The sequence below is a fragment of the Oratosquilla oratoria genome, chromosome 1, assembly GCF_046742065.1.
Source record: "Oratosquilla oratoria isolate Oo_2021 chromosome 1, ASM4674206v1, whole genome shotgun sequence".
NCBI classification, from domain to species: Eukaryota; Metazoa; Arthropoda; class Malacostraca; order Stomatopoda; family Squillidae; genus Oratosquilla; species Oratosquilla oratoria.
Window position 1 is genome coordinate 58,622,534 of NC_134777.1, and position 17,572 is coordinate 58,640,105.

The 17,572-nt window shown below is 40.0% G+C and overlaps 1 protein-coding gene across 1 annotated transcript in view; it reads right to left on the minus strand.

The window, feature by feature from the left end:
• The window catches only part of Fbl6 (F-box and leucine-rich repeat protein 6), a 64,113-nt gene that overhangs the window by 29,072 nt on the left and 17,469 nt on the right, over nucleotides 1-17,572 (minus strand). The window contains exon 2 of the mRNA XM_076191695.1: nucleotides 6,102-7,503. Coding sequence (XP_076047810.1) covers nucleotides 6,102-7,075 — 974 coding nt within the window. The 5' untranslated portion in view covers nucleotides 7,076-7,503. The remainder of the gene's footprint in view (nucleotides 1-6,101; nucleotides 7,504-17,572) is intronic.

A 17,572-nucleotide genomic window follows, 5' to 3' on the forward strand; every position in this document is an offset into this window, starting at 1 on the left:
AGGAGGCACATAATTTACCACAAACTTCCTGCTCTTCCCATCCCTGCCATCCACTTCCATCATAATCATCTCTATTATTTCCATATGTAACATTCCTCACATTTATATCCTTCTTAGTCAGGAACATAACTCCACCCCCTTGTTTTACTTCTCTGTTTCTAATCCAATAATTATATGTGCCATGTCCTACACTGTTGGGTGGTAATGGACCTTTCAATTTTGTCTCTACAATTTCCATTATGTCCGGTTCTTTTTCCTTCCTCCATTCTGTTTTCTGTTTCCCTCACTTTCATATCCACTACTCTCCAATAGAATTTCTCTTTGTCTGACTCTGTTCTGTTCTCTTTTTTTTTCCCTTGACTTTTGTTCTTTTTATTTCCTCTTCCTCTCTTTCCTCTTTATTCACCTCTGTTTTTATCCATACCTGTTTATACTGATAACTTTTTGCTAGGATATTCTCTGCTGTCATTTGTGACCTGAATCTAACCTTAATTGGTCTGGTCTTATCTATATTGTATTTCCCTAGTCTATATATTTCTTCAATTTCTTTCCCTATTTCTTGTTCATCTTCTTGAACTTTTAATACCTTGTTTAACCTTTTTTTTCTCTTTCTTTAATTTCTATTAATATTTCTTTTTTCTATAAGTCTCCTTCTCTCTCATCACCTATAGATTTATTTTTATCTTTCCTCTCTCACTCATTTTTTCTTTTTCTTACTTTTCTTTCATTCACTATCTCTGTCAATTCTCTTATTATTCATTATCTCCTTATCTCTCTATTACTTCTCTTAACTGTCTTTTTAATTCTTCTACTTCTTTAGGTTTTGATTCTCCTTCTTTAGTTCTTCCAGTTTATCAACTCTTTGTGTAACTAGTGTTAATTGGTTAAACTTAACCTCCCATGCTTTGTTAATTTTTTTTTTAGTTTCTCCTCTAGACTTACTAGTCGGGGGAGGTTATCTACTCCCTCATTAAATCCAAAAAAGTAATTATCTTCCCTTTCCATTGAGCTGCTATTATCTATATTTCTACTTTTAATACCTCTGCTCACCTGTTCAACCTTGTCTGTGTGATCTGCACACCTTTTGTTGACACCCCTTCTGACGTCTGGGGCCCGTTCGTCCCCTTCCTCATTTTCTTCCCTTTTCCTCAATAATGTCTCCCCTTCTCCTTTTCCTTCACCTGCCCACTACACCACGAGCTTTCCCCTTCCATACTAATACAACGCAGGTACTCCATCTTCCCTGTAATCCATGAAAATTGCGTTTTTTCGGGTTCCATTCTTCGCTGTCAGTCCGGTGTGTGTGTATGTGTGCTCATGTTGGGGTGGGAGAAGTCAACTGCTTTTTGAGTAGGAAAAAATTTGACTAATTTCCCTTAAAATATCTGCATATGACTGTACATATTTACTGAAGCCATACCTTTTACAGAGTTCTGGGTGGAGAGAAGAGGAAAAAGAAAAAAAAAATGCATCAAAACAACCATTTCTCCAAAAATGACTACAAACCCACAAAACATGGAGAGATATACAAAACACATACAGAAAAAAATACAAAAGCTACCATCCTTTCATCAGAATCAAGAGATAAAAACTCTCATACAGGGGGTCCAAGCATGAGATCAAACTACCATCTAAAGGATTTTTGAGAGAGAGAGAGAGAGAGAGAATAAAATAATATAAAACAAATAAATAAAAAGGCACTCATTGCAGTCTTCAATTACTCCTGGTCTAACAATAAAGTGCTAATAAATTGGAAAAGAATTCACAAAATACCCATGAAAAAAAAAAAATATATATATATATATATATATATATATATATATATATATATATATATATGAATGAATTAATTAACCGAGACACTTAAATATGGAGAAAACATAGTAATTATGGGTTACTTTAACACAAAGGAAATAAATTAGGAAGAACTGACAATAATAAGATATATAAGGAGGGTACAGATAAACATGTGCCTAAGCAGAAACTGAAAAGGGTGTATATAAAGTGCTGGTTTAATAAAAAGTGTAGCAATGCTAGAGATAGAAGAGACAAAGCCTAGAAAAGATGGAAAAGAGACAAAAAAGTGACTAAATGGCAAACATACATCAAACTGAGAAATGAATATTTAGACATAAGCCGAGAGGAAAAAAGAAACTATGAAAAAGATATAATAGACAAATGCAAAGAACAATCTAAACTATTTTACAGATATGTAAATGATGAACTAAAAGACAAACATGAAATAGTGAAACTGCATGAATAAAATAAAGAGTACATAGATGTAGAAATAACTGAAGTAATGACCAGACACTTTAAGTTTGTATTTACAGTTGAAAGTTCACAAATGTGGGATGATGGACACCAAGAAAGATCCCCCAAAATCAAAGAAATAACGGTGACACAGAATGAAATAAGGGACCAAATAAAGAAACTTGATGTCAGAAAGTCACATGGGCCAGACAGAATAGCTAACTGGATATTGAAAGAATGTATAGATGAACTCACAGATAAAATACACAAGATAATTGACTTCTCACTCAAAGAAGGAAATGTATCACAAGATTGGAAAAATGCAAATATTGTACCAATATATAAGGGAGTAGATAAAGAAAATCCAACAAACTATAGACCGGTATCCTTAACAATCATAATTGCAAAAATATGCGAAAGTTATAAAAAATAAATGGACTAAACACTTGGAAGAGAACAAAATACTAAACCCCAACCAAATTGGATTTAGAAGTGGAAGATCATGTACTACAAACTTAATATGCTTTTACTCAAGATTGGTAGAAATAATACAAGAAAGAGATGGTTGGGCAGACTGTGCCTTCCTGGACTTACAAAAGGCTTTTGACAAAGTACCACACAAAAAGCTACTAAGAAAAATTTAAACAATACATGGAATACAGGGAAAATTATTGGAATGGATGAAAGACTTCTTGAATTGAAGAAAAATGAGTGGTACTTAGAGAAAAGAACTCAAATTGGGTAAATATGATAAGTGGAGTCCCCCAAGACTCCATATTGGCTCCGATAATGTTTGCTGTTTATATAAACAACATGAATGAAGGAAATGAATGTTATAAACTTCTTTGCAAATGATGCAAAACTATTGAAGAGAGTAAGTGCAGAAGAAGATTGTAACTCTTTTCAAGAAGACATGGACAAAGTCTGGAAATGGAGTATAAAGAACGAAGTGAATTTCAACATTACGAAATGTAGTATAATGGAATTTGGAAAAAAATGAAAATAGAATATCGGGTCAATACAAAATTGGCACAAAGGGAGTTACAAAAGTAAACTCAGAAAGAGACCTAGGAGTAATTATCTCAAACGACATGAGCCCAAACAAACATGTAAACAAAATAGTTTGGGACACTTACAATTTAATAAGATCAATGAAAGTGGCTTTGACTACATGGATGAGGAAATGGTAAAGAAAATACTAGTTACACTGATAAAACAAAAACTAGAATATGCAGCAGCATTATGGACACCTAGTACAAGAAAAAAAAAAAAAAAAAAAAAAAAAAAAAAAAAAAAAAAAAAAAAAATCAAATAGCATTGACAAAGATGGCACCAACACTTATCAAGTTGACATACAAACAAAGATTGGACAAACTAAACTTATCAACTCTGGAACAAAGTAGAGAAGGAGGTGATTTGATAACCATCTACAGAATTATGAAAGGGATGAAATCCTTGATAGGGACGACCTACTTAAAATGGGACAGAAGAAATACAAGAGGACACGAGAAGAAACTTAAGGACATTTACAGAAGAGATTTGAAAAAGAACAGCTTTCCACACAGAGTAATAGATATATGGAAATTGAAAGAGAAAACAGTGAGTCTTAAAAGTATACATGATTTTAAGAAAGAACTGGATGTGAAAAGATACAATTGCGGGTCACTACAAGCATAGCTCTTCTTCCGCAAAGTACAACTAGGTAAATATATACATATATATATATATATATATATATATATATATATACATATATATATATATATATATATACACTAGCATCATACAAACTAAGCTCCCTTGTCCTCACTATATCAAACTTAGAAGATAGGATGACCATAAGAAGAATAAAAATTCCATATCCTAATTGAACATAAATTCAATGACTACTCCACCAGCACACTTCTTACACATGTATGACTAAAAATACCACCTGACAGAACAATAATGATGATAACATAGTCATATATGCAAGACCTTTGGCACAGCCCCAACTACTTACAAGAAACATATTATCAAGGAAGCTCATACTGTAGAAACAAGGTATGCAGAATATATGGTTATTGACAAACTCTTTGGTTGGCAGACTTTGAAAGTGTCCCAGAAGGACTGATATTATCACCGCTACAGTTCAAAATTTTCATACATGACTTTCCCTCCCAAAACCTTGGAAACACCATCAAATCATTCAAATGCAGCTGAACTAAAAAGTATAACACTCTAACTACAAAATAGCTGCAAAGAGTAAACAAATATACTTCAAAGCTAGAAAAATAATGGACACAAATCAGAAATGCTACTCACCCCTGACAATTATGAATCTAAGAAACCCCAACTTACTGAACAACCCCTCCCACTAAATTAAAACCTAACAATACTAGGGGCTTTTAACCAGAGATGATCTGTTGTCAGAATGTTATTAGAAGAAACTGGAGACATATTACACAATATCACTAGCCAATCCACTATAACCACTCCCTTAATCATACACTATGTGACACTCGTATAACCTTGATACCTTACCACCTTTGCTCACTTTCAATGATCTTTGTATCTCATCTTATCCTGTAAACCCATCATTCTCTTTTCCCATCTCAATCTTGGCATCTCCCACTGCCACAAACCCTCCCTAATCTATTCCACAAATCCATGAAATACTGTATTTTACACTTACTGCCTCAACTTCCATTAGCATGTGTCTCTCTGCACCCTTTATTTTTCCTCTCTACTTGACTCACACCCCCTCAATCTTTCCACTTTCTTCCAAAATATATCTATATTATTTTAAAAGTTCTCCATCATACAATCCACCTTACATTTGCTCTTCTCTTTGCCTCCCTCACCTTATGCTTTACTTTTATTCTCTTTTCTTCTGTACTTCTCATGTGCTTCCTTAGTCCTACTTTGCAACCAATCTTCATATCCCTTATTTTCTTCCACCACTATACCTCTTCATTCCACCATTTGCTCTCTCTTTCTGTTCTCTCCCATCCTCCTCTCCCCAAATACTCATTGCACTTTAGCACTTACTCCTTGAAACATATCCAGAACATAAAATGTACAGCAGTGATGGGGAACTAGGGCAACCCTTCAAGGTATTGAGATGGGAAGGTGAATAAATAGGTTGTAAATGATATGGGTGTATGCTTTGACTTTGCCAACAAAGGGTATGGATGTGTACATACAGGGCCTTCTGCCCTTTATATGAGGGGTGGCCAAGTAAAAGCACACACTCATCAAAATCCATTCATCCCAGCACCTTGCGAATGAAAGGTCATCCACATCCCCAACTATTCTGCTTGGGTCAAAGGCAATGCAGCAAGACACAGCATTTCCACATTTGGATCAGGTCAACCCTTAACATTTCACCATACGATGACCACCTTCCTCATCCAATTAAAAAACTCGCAGTGTAGACAAGAACAGCACTTCATGCCACATCACTACCTCATTACTCATGTGATATAACTATATGAGAGAGAGAGAGAGAGGGGAGAGAGAGAGAGAGAGAGAGAGAGAGAGAGAGAGAGAGAGAGAGAGAGAGAGAGAGAGAGAGAGAGAGAGAGAGAGAGAGAGAGAGAGAGAGAGAGAGAGAGAGGGAAGGGAGAGAGAGAGAGGAAGGGGAGAGAGAGGGAGGGGAGAGAGAGGGAGGGGAGAGAGAGAGGGGGAGAGAGAGAGGAGAGAGAGAGAGGGGAGAGAGAGAGAGAGAGAGGGGAGAGAGAGAGAGAGGGGGGAGAGAGAGGGGGGAGAGAGAGGGGGGAGAGAGAGAGAGAGAGAGAGAGAGAGAGAGAGAGAGAGAGAGAGAGAGAGAGAGAGAGAGAGAGAGAGAGAGAGAGAGAGAAAAGTCTTACCTTAAAAGGTGAGGAACACATCCTCCACTTGTGGAGTACAGGAATATTTGGTACAGGATCTCATGGGGAATCTTGCAAGCCCATGGGCTTTGTGCTTCACCACACACCTCATCCAGTACTGGACCCCATTCCACAAAACGTTCACCTGTTTTCCGACGCTTTCGTCCTTCACATGTCTTCCCCCTGTCAATATGTTCAGATGGGTAATTTTTTCTTTTACCTTTACGCCCCTTTGGACTAGATTTGGCAATAGCATTTGGCAGATTGGGGTCTATGCTTTCTAGGTTATTCACATCGGACAGACTCTTTGAAGGTTGTGTCGTTAGTTTTATCTTTATCTTAATGCCAGTACTTTCAGAGTCTTGGGATATTTCACTTTGGTAATGTAATGTTTCTCTCCCTGACTGTTTTCTACTCTTTTTCCATTTCACTGGGGACATGGAAGAATTTTTCACTTTTGGGGGCTTGACACTGTTTGTATCAACAACATGACTTGGTCTTCTGTGATCATCACACATCACACACGAGCAATCATCGCGTCTCTCACTGGACTTTCTAATGTCTGGATTCACTTCTAACTTCTCAATGTCCATCACCACTTCTTCACACTCCCCAGGTCCCCCTGTAGAGTATTTGCTGTAGTCTATGTGGTTTCTTTGTTCACTGTTGCCCTCAGGGGTGGTGGGTTGGTCTGGGGTGCAGGGCTGGTCTGGAGTTATAGGCTGGTCTGGTGTAATCGGCTTGATGGCACCATACTCATGCAGGTTGTACTGGTAAGGCGTGGAGCCAGCAGATGGGATGGATGAAGGAGTGGACCCGGCAGATGGCACGGATGACGGGGTTGAGGCAGATGTAGACGGAATGCTGGGCGGAGAGCTCATGTTGTCATCAGGGCCGGACATGGGGCTGAAACCCTTAGGATCCATGTCCATTGCTGCCATCTTTGTGTCCAGCCCTAAGCTCTCAGTAGGCATTGTAGGGATTTGGGGGAAATTTATCCAAATTATGTACAATTTTACACAAGATGAATTTTCTCTAGTCTAGAATACATCCATAGCATCCATTTCTAACATTCCTGATGCTCTTGTTTGACATTTTCAATATTGTTTGGAAACTACCAGGTATGTTACAATTTTAGAGCCACAAATGTTTGTCACTAACTTAAAATATGACCTTTGTGGCCACTTTCAATTGTATAAATAAATTTTCAAATTGCATTTTGCTGAACTGACAATGATCAGCACTTCCACAGCACTATAAGTTCAGCTGTTGTTACTAAAGAGTAACAAATAGCAATGAGAAGTTCTAGGTGTGATCCACCCTGCAGGCACCGTGGTCAAGCTCCGCCATGGACTTGCAGAGCAGAAGGGCCTTGCCTCAAGCCATCAAGCTAAGAACATATCTGAAGAGGAAAAAAGAAAGAAGATATATGCCACCATATATTTTGGAAAGCAATAAAACATTTCTAAACCTTGCATAAAAAAATAAGCACAACAAACATTTACAACTATATAAATAAATACATTCATATGAACAGCCATAAATGAAGATCAAAAGGAAATAAGATCAATATTACACTTATCAACATTGAAGTCGAGATATAAATAATCTTGATTGTAAGTTTGAAATAAAGGTACTACATTGGTACTTTCATACTTCATAATCAATAACCAGCGCTTCTCTCCTTGTGGACTGCAGTGAGAGGTGGAATCAGAGATGAAAGATTGCACAATTGAGGAATCATAGAATTTCAAATGTGGTCACTATTCTTTTTGTGAGATGAGATTTGTCTCCTATCACAAAAGAATGTTATGTGACTCTGGTCCACAAGATAAATCCCTAAAATACTGGCTGCATAAATTATTCAGTCAATACTCCATATGGGGGGTGGGGTAAGTAATGCTCTTCCATCTGTTACCATTCTGTCAATGTTTTCACAATACACACACACACATATATTACAAAGGATTACAAAGGCGGAGCATGCCGACAGGAGACCTTTTGATCCATATCTAGGTCGGATGAAAAAAAAAAAAAAAAAAAAAAAAAAAAAAAAAAAAAAAAAAAATAATAATAATAATAAATAAAAACTATAATAATGTAAATAACAAATAAAATACATAAATAAATGCATAGGTATAGTTGAATAACAAACAAACAGGTAAATAGTAAATGATAATAAATTGACATATAACTAATAATAAATGAAAATCAGACAGACAAATTATAACAAAACAAAAACAAATAATATAACATAAATTATAATCATTACAGCATCTTACTTAGGTATTTATCTAAATGATTCTTAAAGCTTCGAACTGAACTACATTGCACTACCTGTGCAGGAAGTTTATTCCATTCATTAACTACACGGTTGGCAAAGTTGTTTCTACCTACTTCCAAATTGAATCTATTTCCGGACAGTTTGAGACCATTGTTTCTTGTCTGATTCTCATTCAATGTGAAAATTTGGTCACTTTTGATGTTGTCAATTCCCTTTAAAATCTTAAAAGACCTGTATCAAGTCACCTCTGAGTCTACGCTATTTTAGGGAAAACAGATTCATGTGCTTAAGTCGATTTTCGTATGATTTATTTTTTATATTTGGAATCAGTTTTGTGGCTCGCCGTTGTACTTTTTCCAGTCTGTCAATGTCTTTAATGAGATTCGGTGACCATACGGAAACAGCATATTCCAAATGTGGACGAACTAACTATTTATATAGCTTGTTAATGAGTGATGGACTTTTGAAATCAAAAGATCGTGCAATCAATCCCAGAATCTTATTTGCTTTCTCAGAGGCTGAAATACACTGCTTGGATGATTTGAGGTCGTTACTGATAATTACGCCGAGATCTTTTTCACTATCCACTTTTGTTAACGAATTTCCAAATAACTTGTAATCGTACTTACTGTTATTTTTACCTATGTGCATTACCTTGCATTTACTTGTGTTAAATTTCATTAGCCACTTTTCAGACCATTGCTGTAATTGAAATAAATCTTCTTGAATATCTAATTGGTTTGAGTGATCATTTGCCACTCAGCACAGTTTTGTATCATCAGCAAATTTGGAAACAGTAGATCTTAGTCCATGGTCTATATCATTTATATATACTATGAATAGAAGTGGCCCAAGAACGGAACCCTGAGGAACTCCACTTGCAACACTTTTCCATCCAGAAGTTTTTCCATCTAAAACAACTCTCTGTTTTCGACCTTTCAACCAATTACTAGTCCAACCTAATAGGCAACCACTTATTCCATGCAAAGCTAATTTAGTAAGTAGTCTTTCGTGTGGGACGGTATCAAAAGCTTTTGCAAAGTCTAGATATATTAAATCTATATTGTTTCTTTTGTCATAATTCAAGATAACTGTGTTGTAGAATTCGAGTAAGTTAGTCACGCAAGAACGTTTCCGTCTGAAACCATGGTGGCTATCATTTATCAAACGGTTACTTTCTAAATGATATTCGATAGCATCTCTGATGATAGTTTCCATTATTTTTCCTACGATTGAAGTCAAACTTATAGGCCTATAGTTATTTTGTTTCTTTTTGTCACCTTTTTTTAATATGGGAGTAACGTTAGCTAGCTTCCATTCTCTTGGGACATCTCCGGATATGATGGATTTTTTTAAAATAATTTCTAATGGAACAACAATCTCATTTTTCATTTCCTTTAAGATTCTTGGATGCCAACCGTCAGGCCCTGGTGTTTTATTAACTTTGAGTTTGTCTATACACCTTTTAATTTTTTCTTTTGTTATATTTACCGTAGTGAGTAAGTTTACCCCAGACTTTTCACAGGTTTCAGTTTGGAATTCACTTTGAGGTGTTTCGTTTACGAATACCGAGCTAAAATAATTGTTTAAGATATTACACATTCCTTCATTTGAATATTCAAGTTGACCGTCAGCAGATATATATATATATATATGTGTGTGTGTGTGTGTGTATACAGTATATGTATATATTATAACAACAACTATTGATTCAAATTTCAATGACTGGAAACCAAGAACCCCATAGAAAGCAATCGTCCTCCGGCCCTCCCATAGATCTCTAGGAAGAAACAAAGTTGGGTATGAAGTAATGTGGGTGTTTCCAAGTTGGCAACTAATATAAGGAAGGAAGCAGTCACCAGTTATCAGCTGGTGGGGAGACCGAGATGCTGACTGTAATGTACTGCCATTCTGGGCGACGTGAAAATGGTCATTTGCAATATGGAAGACTGAGTCAATGGCACAAGCAGAATTGCTCAACTTTCTGGGTGAAGATGGGACCCAAGAATGTGGGATGTTTACAGTCATGTGCAAGATTAGAAATTGGTTCCATCTCCACACCGAGAAACCATTAAACTTTACCACACTCTCAAGTGCCCCTGCTCCCATGATAATGCGCAGTTGCCTTACATTACCTCTGTACAGTAGCTGATAACTTAAGAACTGTGAGTGTTTTTTTGGGGGGATTGTAGATTTCCGTGTCTTGCATTTCCTAATGGGCTTACAGCATTTATGATTTATTCTACAAAAAGAAAATACAATTGCTGCAGCTTTACAAAAGATACTAGCCACTGCAGTACTTAGACGTGAAAAGTGAAACTAAATGTGCATGATGCCGAAATTTTCGAATGTTACAACTACATTTTCTTCCGACACCTCTTAGTGTCACTGAGAATGGCGTAACTGGTCACCAGATGTCACCAAGGACTTCTTTCACATCAATTTTCCTTGATTCATCCAACCTAGTTGAAATAATTTATTCCAGGGTGACACGTCACTATTATATAGCGTTGAACACAAAAAATAATAATAATGAATAAAAGAAGGAGTGAATAAACGAACAAATAAATAAATACAATCTGTACTGTGCCTCCTGCGAAGTGACCAGTTTTAAATGCTGAACATGCTAAGCAGTTTTTCTCATTCAACTCCACAAGTTGTACGAAACCTGTTCCTGCTCCTCTCACCCCCCCCCCCAGGACGAGGTCACATGCACACGCATGGGAGCGTGTGCGCGCGCGCACTCACACACACGCACTACCATAGGCATACACGCACACGCAATCGCACACACACACTGCACACGCAGGGAGGAACTTTTCCGTCTTGCAGTCGACGCGAACATTTCCTGCGCTGGACGCTGTGCTACCTACCACACACTTTTTCCTTGGCCGAGGATGACAAAGAATCCATGTTTGAAAATAAGGAAGAATTCGCCGCAGGATAAACAATGTAAGGACAAGGAAGGGGACGTTCTTTGCCGGGTATTGAGGCCCCCACCCTCACCCCCACCGCACGTGCTTCAACCTATTCCTGCATGGTGGCGGTGCTGCAGGCATACGGAACAAAGCACCCGACAACTGCTATGCAACGCGTACGGAACACAATAAAAGCCCTGGGTGCGGGGGTAGAGGAAGAGAAGGGGTGTTCAATGTGTGGCTGCCCAGGGGAGTGGGAGGTGTGGGGTGAAGGGAAACGGGAAAAAAAAAGGGCAGTGAGCGGGAGAACGCACGTATATACAAAGGCAAGTGATAAGTCGGAAGGGGAAAGAGTAAGAGTAAGAGAGATGGGGTGACGCAGCTAGAGGGAAAGAGAGAAAGAGAGAGAGAGAGAATATTGGGGACACAGCGGCGCTGTGGGACACACGATGGAACCATATAGGTAAGCGGACGAGGCTGGGTGAGGGAAAGAGTGCGACTGCAATGGAACACAGTGCGAGCCATGTGAGGAGTGTTACCAAAGCATTATTAGTGAAGGTGTGCGTGCGGTGATGCGTGCTTTGAGGAAGTATACAAATGCCAGACGAAAATGCGTACGTAGCAGTGGGAAATGATATGGGTGAGCGTGCGGGAGGACGGGTAGCATGCGCGGGGAATGGTGTGGGTGAGAATGCGTCAGTGTTGCGGGAAGGGGTTTCCGAGCGTGGAAGGGTGGGCGAGAGGATGATGGGGGAGGGGAGGGGGTCAGATGATGTAAGAGGAATGCGCGGATGTGCAGGGACGACCAGGTGCGTTAAAGAAGTGGAATTATGTACTTAGGGAAGAATGTGGAATGTGTTGAACACACAGGTACACAAGAACTGTGTTGGTATAGGAATAGTGCATGTGTGTGGGGATATGATGGAGGACTGTGGGTACGTGGAGATAGAAAACGGATGTGGGAGAATACATGTGGAGGGAGGGGGGCGGGCGAGCGGGCACACTAGGAATTGCGTTTACAGACGAAAAGGATGGTCACATAAGACGAAAATGAGTGATAATAGCATATGAGGGAAGAGGGTGATTATAGGCATGTGTGAAGAGTATGAGGGAGGGAGGGAGGGAGGGACAGAACTTAGAGAAAATGGGTGAGAAGCGAGAGGAAAAAGGAAGTGTGTGTGTGTGTGTGTGTGTGTGTGTGTGTGTGTGTGTGTGTGTGTGTGTGTGTGTGTGGGCGCGCGCGCGCGAGCCCGTGTTTATCTAGCCGTGGTTTACAGGACAAACATCTACTGTTCTCCCTTACACTCTGAGAGAAAAGGAGAATGGAAGAGGCGAGAAGGAAAGAGGAGGGAGAGGGGAGAAGAAGAGAGAGCGGGTGAGAGAGGGAAAGAGGAAGGAGAGGATGGTGAGAGAGGGCGATGTATGTGCGTGCAGGTGAGAGGATGCAAGCGTTTGGAGTTATGTGGTGTAGGGGAAGTGTGGAGGAGTGAAAGGTGTAGGAGGTGGAGGGAGTGTGGATGGAGTGCAATCTGTCAAGAATGAGCAGCAGGGTGTGTTGTGGATACGACAAGAGCTTTTGGTGCACAACTCTGAGGTTGTTTTGTGAGCATGGGGGCTATATGGGTCACGTGCCTAACCCCCCCCCCCATGCTCAGCCTATCTACAATAATTCCAGCCTATCTGCCGCCAAGTGATTTTATACAGAAAAGGAAATTCTGCGGCAAAAGGGGTATGTTATGTGTTTACACGGGCATGGTGGCTGGGCGCAAGAAGGCTTATGTGGACGAGACTTGTTTGAATATGTTGGCAGTCGATGTTGATAAGGCGGGTAATGAAATGTAATATGGTGTTGGGAGGTGAGTGCGAATGAAACTGGCTTTGTGAAGATTGGGTTGAACGTATATGTGTGGTGTGTGTGTGTGTGTGTGTGTGTGTGTGTGTGTGTGTGTGAGAGAGAGAGAGAGAGAGAGAGAGAGAGAGAGAGAGAGAGGGGGGGGAAGGCGCATGTGCAAACCGATGTTCATAGAACATTTAATTCCTGGCATCCATCCCACCACTAACTATCTATCCTCTAAGTCTGCCTTGCTCAAAATGACGTAAGCCTTGGAGTTAGCGAAAGCTACAGGCGACCATTGCTTGACTCAGGACACCCAGAGTTGTTTTGTGCGTATTTCCGATTATGCTGAAGTATACCAGACAGACTTGTCGGCAATTGCCAATTATACAAAAAATGTACTGTGTTCAATATATAAATGAATGCGGTACCGTTTTCCTTTTCGTCACACCTGCCTGTGAACAAACCAGGCTGTTTCGTCTATCTACTGATGTCAAGGAAATTCCTCCCTGAACCTCTGCACGTTTGGGAACTACCTTTCGAAGCCTTTTGTATGTTCGGAAAAACACCTTCTGAAACTATCCGACATCACTGTATACCTATCGTATTTTGTTGTTTGGTGTTCCGGCCTCCCGTGGTAACAACCTGACGCGTCGTTTTTTCCAGGATGCACTTTGAAAAAGGAAACCACAACTACACCTTTCCCAAGCTTTCATTTCGATGTTCCATATACAATAATTTTACGTTCTTTACGTTTTTTTTCTTCACATTAAGTTATTCATTTTACGAGGCCTCCCAACTACAGTAGCACTTCCAAATTAGGTCCCAGCTACTGAGTTCCTCTCGCCATAATCACTGAATACCACTTATCGGTTGTCAAGCTATCCCTCTACTACACTATCTCTTCAGAATCGAGGTTTTAGTTACTGGTCACTGCAAGACCTTCCTCGCCTCAGTTTTCTTAATTCCCCCTCACAGTTTGTGCATTGTTCCCTTTTTCTTCCTCTGTATGTGCTTGCCTGAAAGCGGAGGATGGAATTAAATAAAGCGTAGCCAGAGGAGGGGAAGCGTAGGGCATGGACGGGGGAGGGGCGACGGGAAGAGGAAAATGCGTGGGATGAAGAGAGAAGGCAAGAGAAAAAAGAATAGGCAAGAAGAACAGATAGATACGAAGAGGAGAGAAGGGGAAGGAGGGGAGGAGGTGCGGGGACAACGACTAAAGAATAAAGATGGCGACGCAGATGCGAAGGAAGGAGTGGTGAGAACTGCGACAGAGATCGGGAGAACAAAGAACACTCAGAAACATGGGGAGAACGATGAGCGTGGAGAAATGCTTGCAGGGTGATGAGAACGGGGGTAGCCCTTTCACTTCTTCATTACTTATACATTAATTCTCTTCTGGCCGTCACAAGGCATGGGGGCTGCAGTCTCACAGTAGCAAGCCACGGTCGCCGGGCCCTTCCAATAAGCCTCCCTAGGAAGAAACATGGGTCTGCTGTCTGTGTTGTATGTTGGGGTCACATGAAGAAGTGTCACCCCATAACGTCCACATGAAGAATCGTCACCCCATGAAATCCCACCTGAAGAATTGTCACCCCAGTGCGCCGGATAAGTGGGATGAAGATTAGGTTAGGTTAGGTTGAATGAGGGTTATGCTTATTGGATAGTGAAAAGGATATCGGCGTAATTATCTGTATCAATCTCATATAATCTAAGAAGTGTATTTCAGCCTCTGACAAAGCAAATAAGATTCTAGGACTGATTGCGCGATCTTTTGACTTTAAAAGTCCATCTCTCATTAACAAGCTATATATATCGTTAGTTCGTCCACATTTACAATACGCTGTTTCCGTATGGTCACCGAATCTCATTAAAGACATTGACAGATTGAGAAAAGTACAACGGCGAGCCACAAAACTGATTCCAAGTATCAAAGATAAATAATACGAAAATCGACTAAAACATGTTAAAAAAAAAAAAAAAAAAAAAAAAAAAAAAATTAGACTCAGAGGTGACTTGATACAGGTCTTAAGATTCTAAAGGGAATTGACAACATCAAAAGTAACAAAATATTCACACTAAATGAAAATCCGACAAGAGATAATGGTCTCAAACTGTCAGGAAACACTTAATTTCGAAGTGGGTAGAAACAACTTCGCCAACCGTGTAGTTAATGAATGGAATAAACTTCCTGCAGAGGCAGTGCAATGCAGTCCAGTTCGAAGCTTTAAGATTCATTTAGATAAACACCTAAGCAAGATGCTGTAATGCCTGCCATTTATTTTAATGGTTTGTTATTATTTGTCAGTTTGTTTATTGTTTGCTTATAATTTATTGGTTATCTGTTCAATTTATCATTTACTATTTACCTGTTTGTTTATTATTTAACTTTACCTACTTATTTTCATTAATTTCTTTATCGTTATTATTATAATTATTTTCGCATCCAACGTATTTATGGACCAAAAAATCTGTTGGCATGCTCTTCCTTTGCAATTCTTTATCATCAACTTATACAACCGAAGAATCGTAAACCCAGTATGGCCCACATGAAGAATTGTCACCCTAGGATAAGCCCACATGAAGAATTGTCACCCTGTCGACGTCTGGGGTGACGATTCTTTATGTGATCCTCTAGTAGGACAAGGGGAGTGGGAAAATGGTCACAAAGTCGACAGAACTCTAGCACACGGTCCGGAGACCGTGTGCCAGCCCCAAAGGCATGCACCACCAGATAGTAAGGGTGTTGATGGAATGAAATGAGCGATGGGGAGATTATTACATCTTCTTGCAGGACTACTAAGCAGGCATCTTTCAATTGGTCTCGTTCTACAAGTAATAAACGTGGACAGGAATGAAACTATGTACTGACACCCATTTACGTTGTTCGTTTCAATATGACGGAGACAAAATTAAACGAATAAATAAAAGTGAAATAAACGGTGAATTATGAAATAATTACTCCAACGAAATTTAGTAACTAGAAACTAGCTGGCAACATTCGCCAAGAAACTTCGGCAGGTTAGAATAAAAGGAGCGAACACTCGAACTCCATTTGGTACTGGCCGTGGAATCTGCTGGTGCGTATGAAAGAGCAGTTGTCAATGCCAACACATGATCGCCTGAGGGGCGACGAGGGTCCAGGGGTGGGGGGGCAAGCGATGAGAAGAATGGGAAAGAAACGGAAGCGAATCGGGGAAGAAGAGGAGGGGGAGGGCGAAGAGGAAGTGGGAGGAGACTGAAATGGTGGGAAGAGAATATTGTGGGGCTACGTGATTAAAATGCGAGCTGAAAGAAGATACGCATAGGTATGCTGGGAGGGACAGGAAGGGCATAGGCCAAAACCCGGATTCACAAAATTGTTACCTTAATATTGGCTGAAAATAATAGTAATAATAATAATAATAATAATAATCGTACTTTGCCATTCAGCTCCATGGAAACCTGATTTTATCCAGCTGAAGGAAACCCCCACACTGCTCAAGGGTTCAAATGAACTGAAAATTGGTTGGGAAAAATCATTTGGCAACATGTGAAAAAAACAAATGTGGCTATTGCAGAAACTAGATACGGTAGTTCCTTTGGGAAGTAGTAAGGGCGGGGGGTGGACTAGTTATGCAAGACTAAATAAAAAGGTAAGGAAGTATCGGCTACTGCGTCAGGAAACCCAGCGTTGAAGCAGGCGAGTAAAGGTGAGGTAGACTGGGAGAGACGGTCATTCGTGACCTGCCAGAGGAGGGAAGGACCTATCGGGCCTCTGACAACAGTCAGGCATGGGACGACAGGAAGATGGGCCATAAGACAATATGGGTGACAACGAACGACAAGGCAGTGCACAAACAACGCGACGACGACGACGGGACAAGAAGCAGTCCAGGACGTCTGCAATGGCCTACAAGCTCTCTTTCCTTGCAACGGACTAGCTGGCGTGTTGGGTCGCTTACCGCGGCCGGGAGCGCAGGGTAGCCCCCCATATCCCTGCCACAACAACAGCAGTCGTTGCCGAATGGACTGACTACTAAGCACTCCCACTTCTCCTATTCATCTCCCATATAACATTTTATCCACAGAGAAACGTTTTGAGAGAATGAAAAGTAGGGTGTGGTGTTATTTGCGTATGCCTAAGATAGGTAAGTCCTCTTCGGGAAGAAAAATATGATGTCGATAGAAGTTGTTTGCCCTTTGCACATTATCTCAGCAAGTCAAGAGTATACTCGACCCCAACATACACACAAGTTCATGCCATTCTCGAGGGAGACATCTGGCCAATTTCAAACTGCCGCTGGGCGCCCTTGCAACAAAACGTTTCTGCTCCTCCTGGCGGTCACGTTACCAGGCAAAGTCGCAGTAAAAAGCTTAGTTTACTCACTACCTTCACCTAGTCAATAAAATTATTATACAATAAAAAAATAAAAATAAATTATTTCCCGCCAAT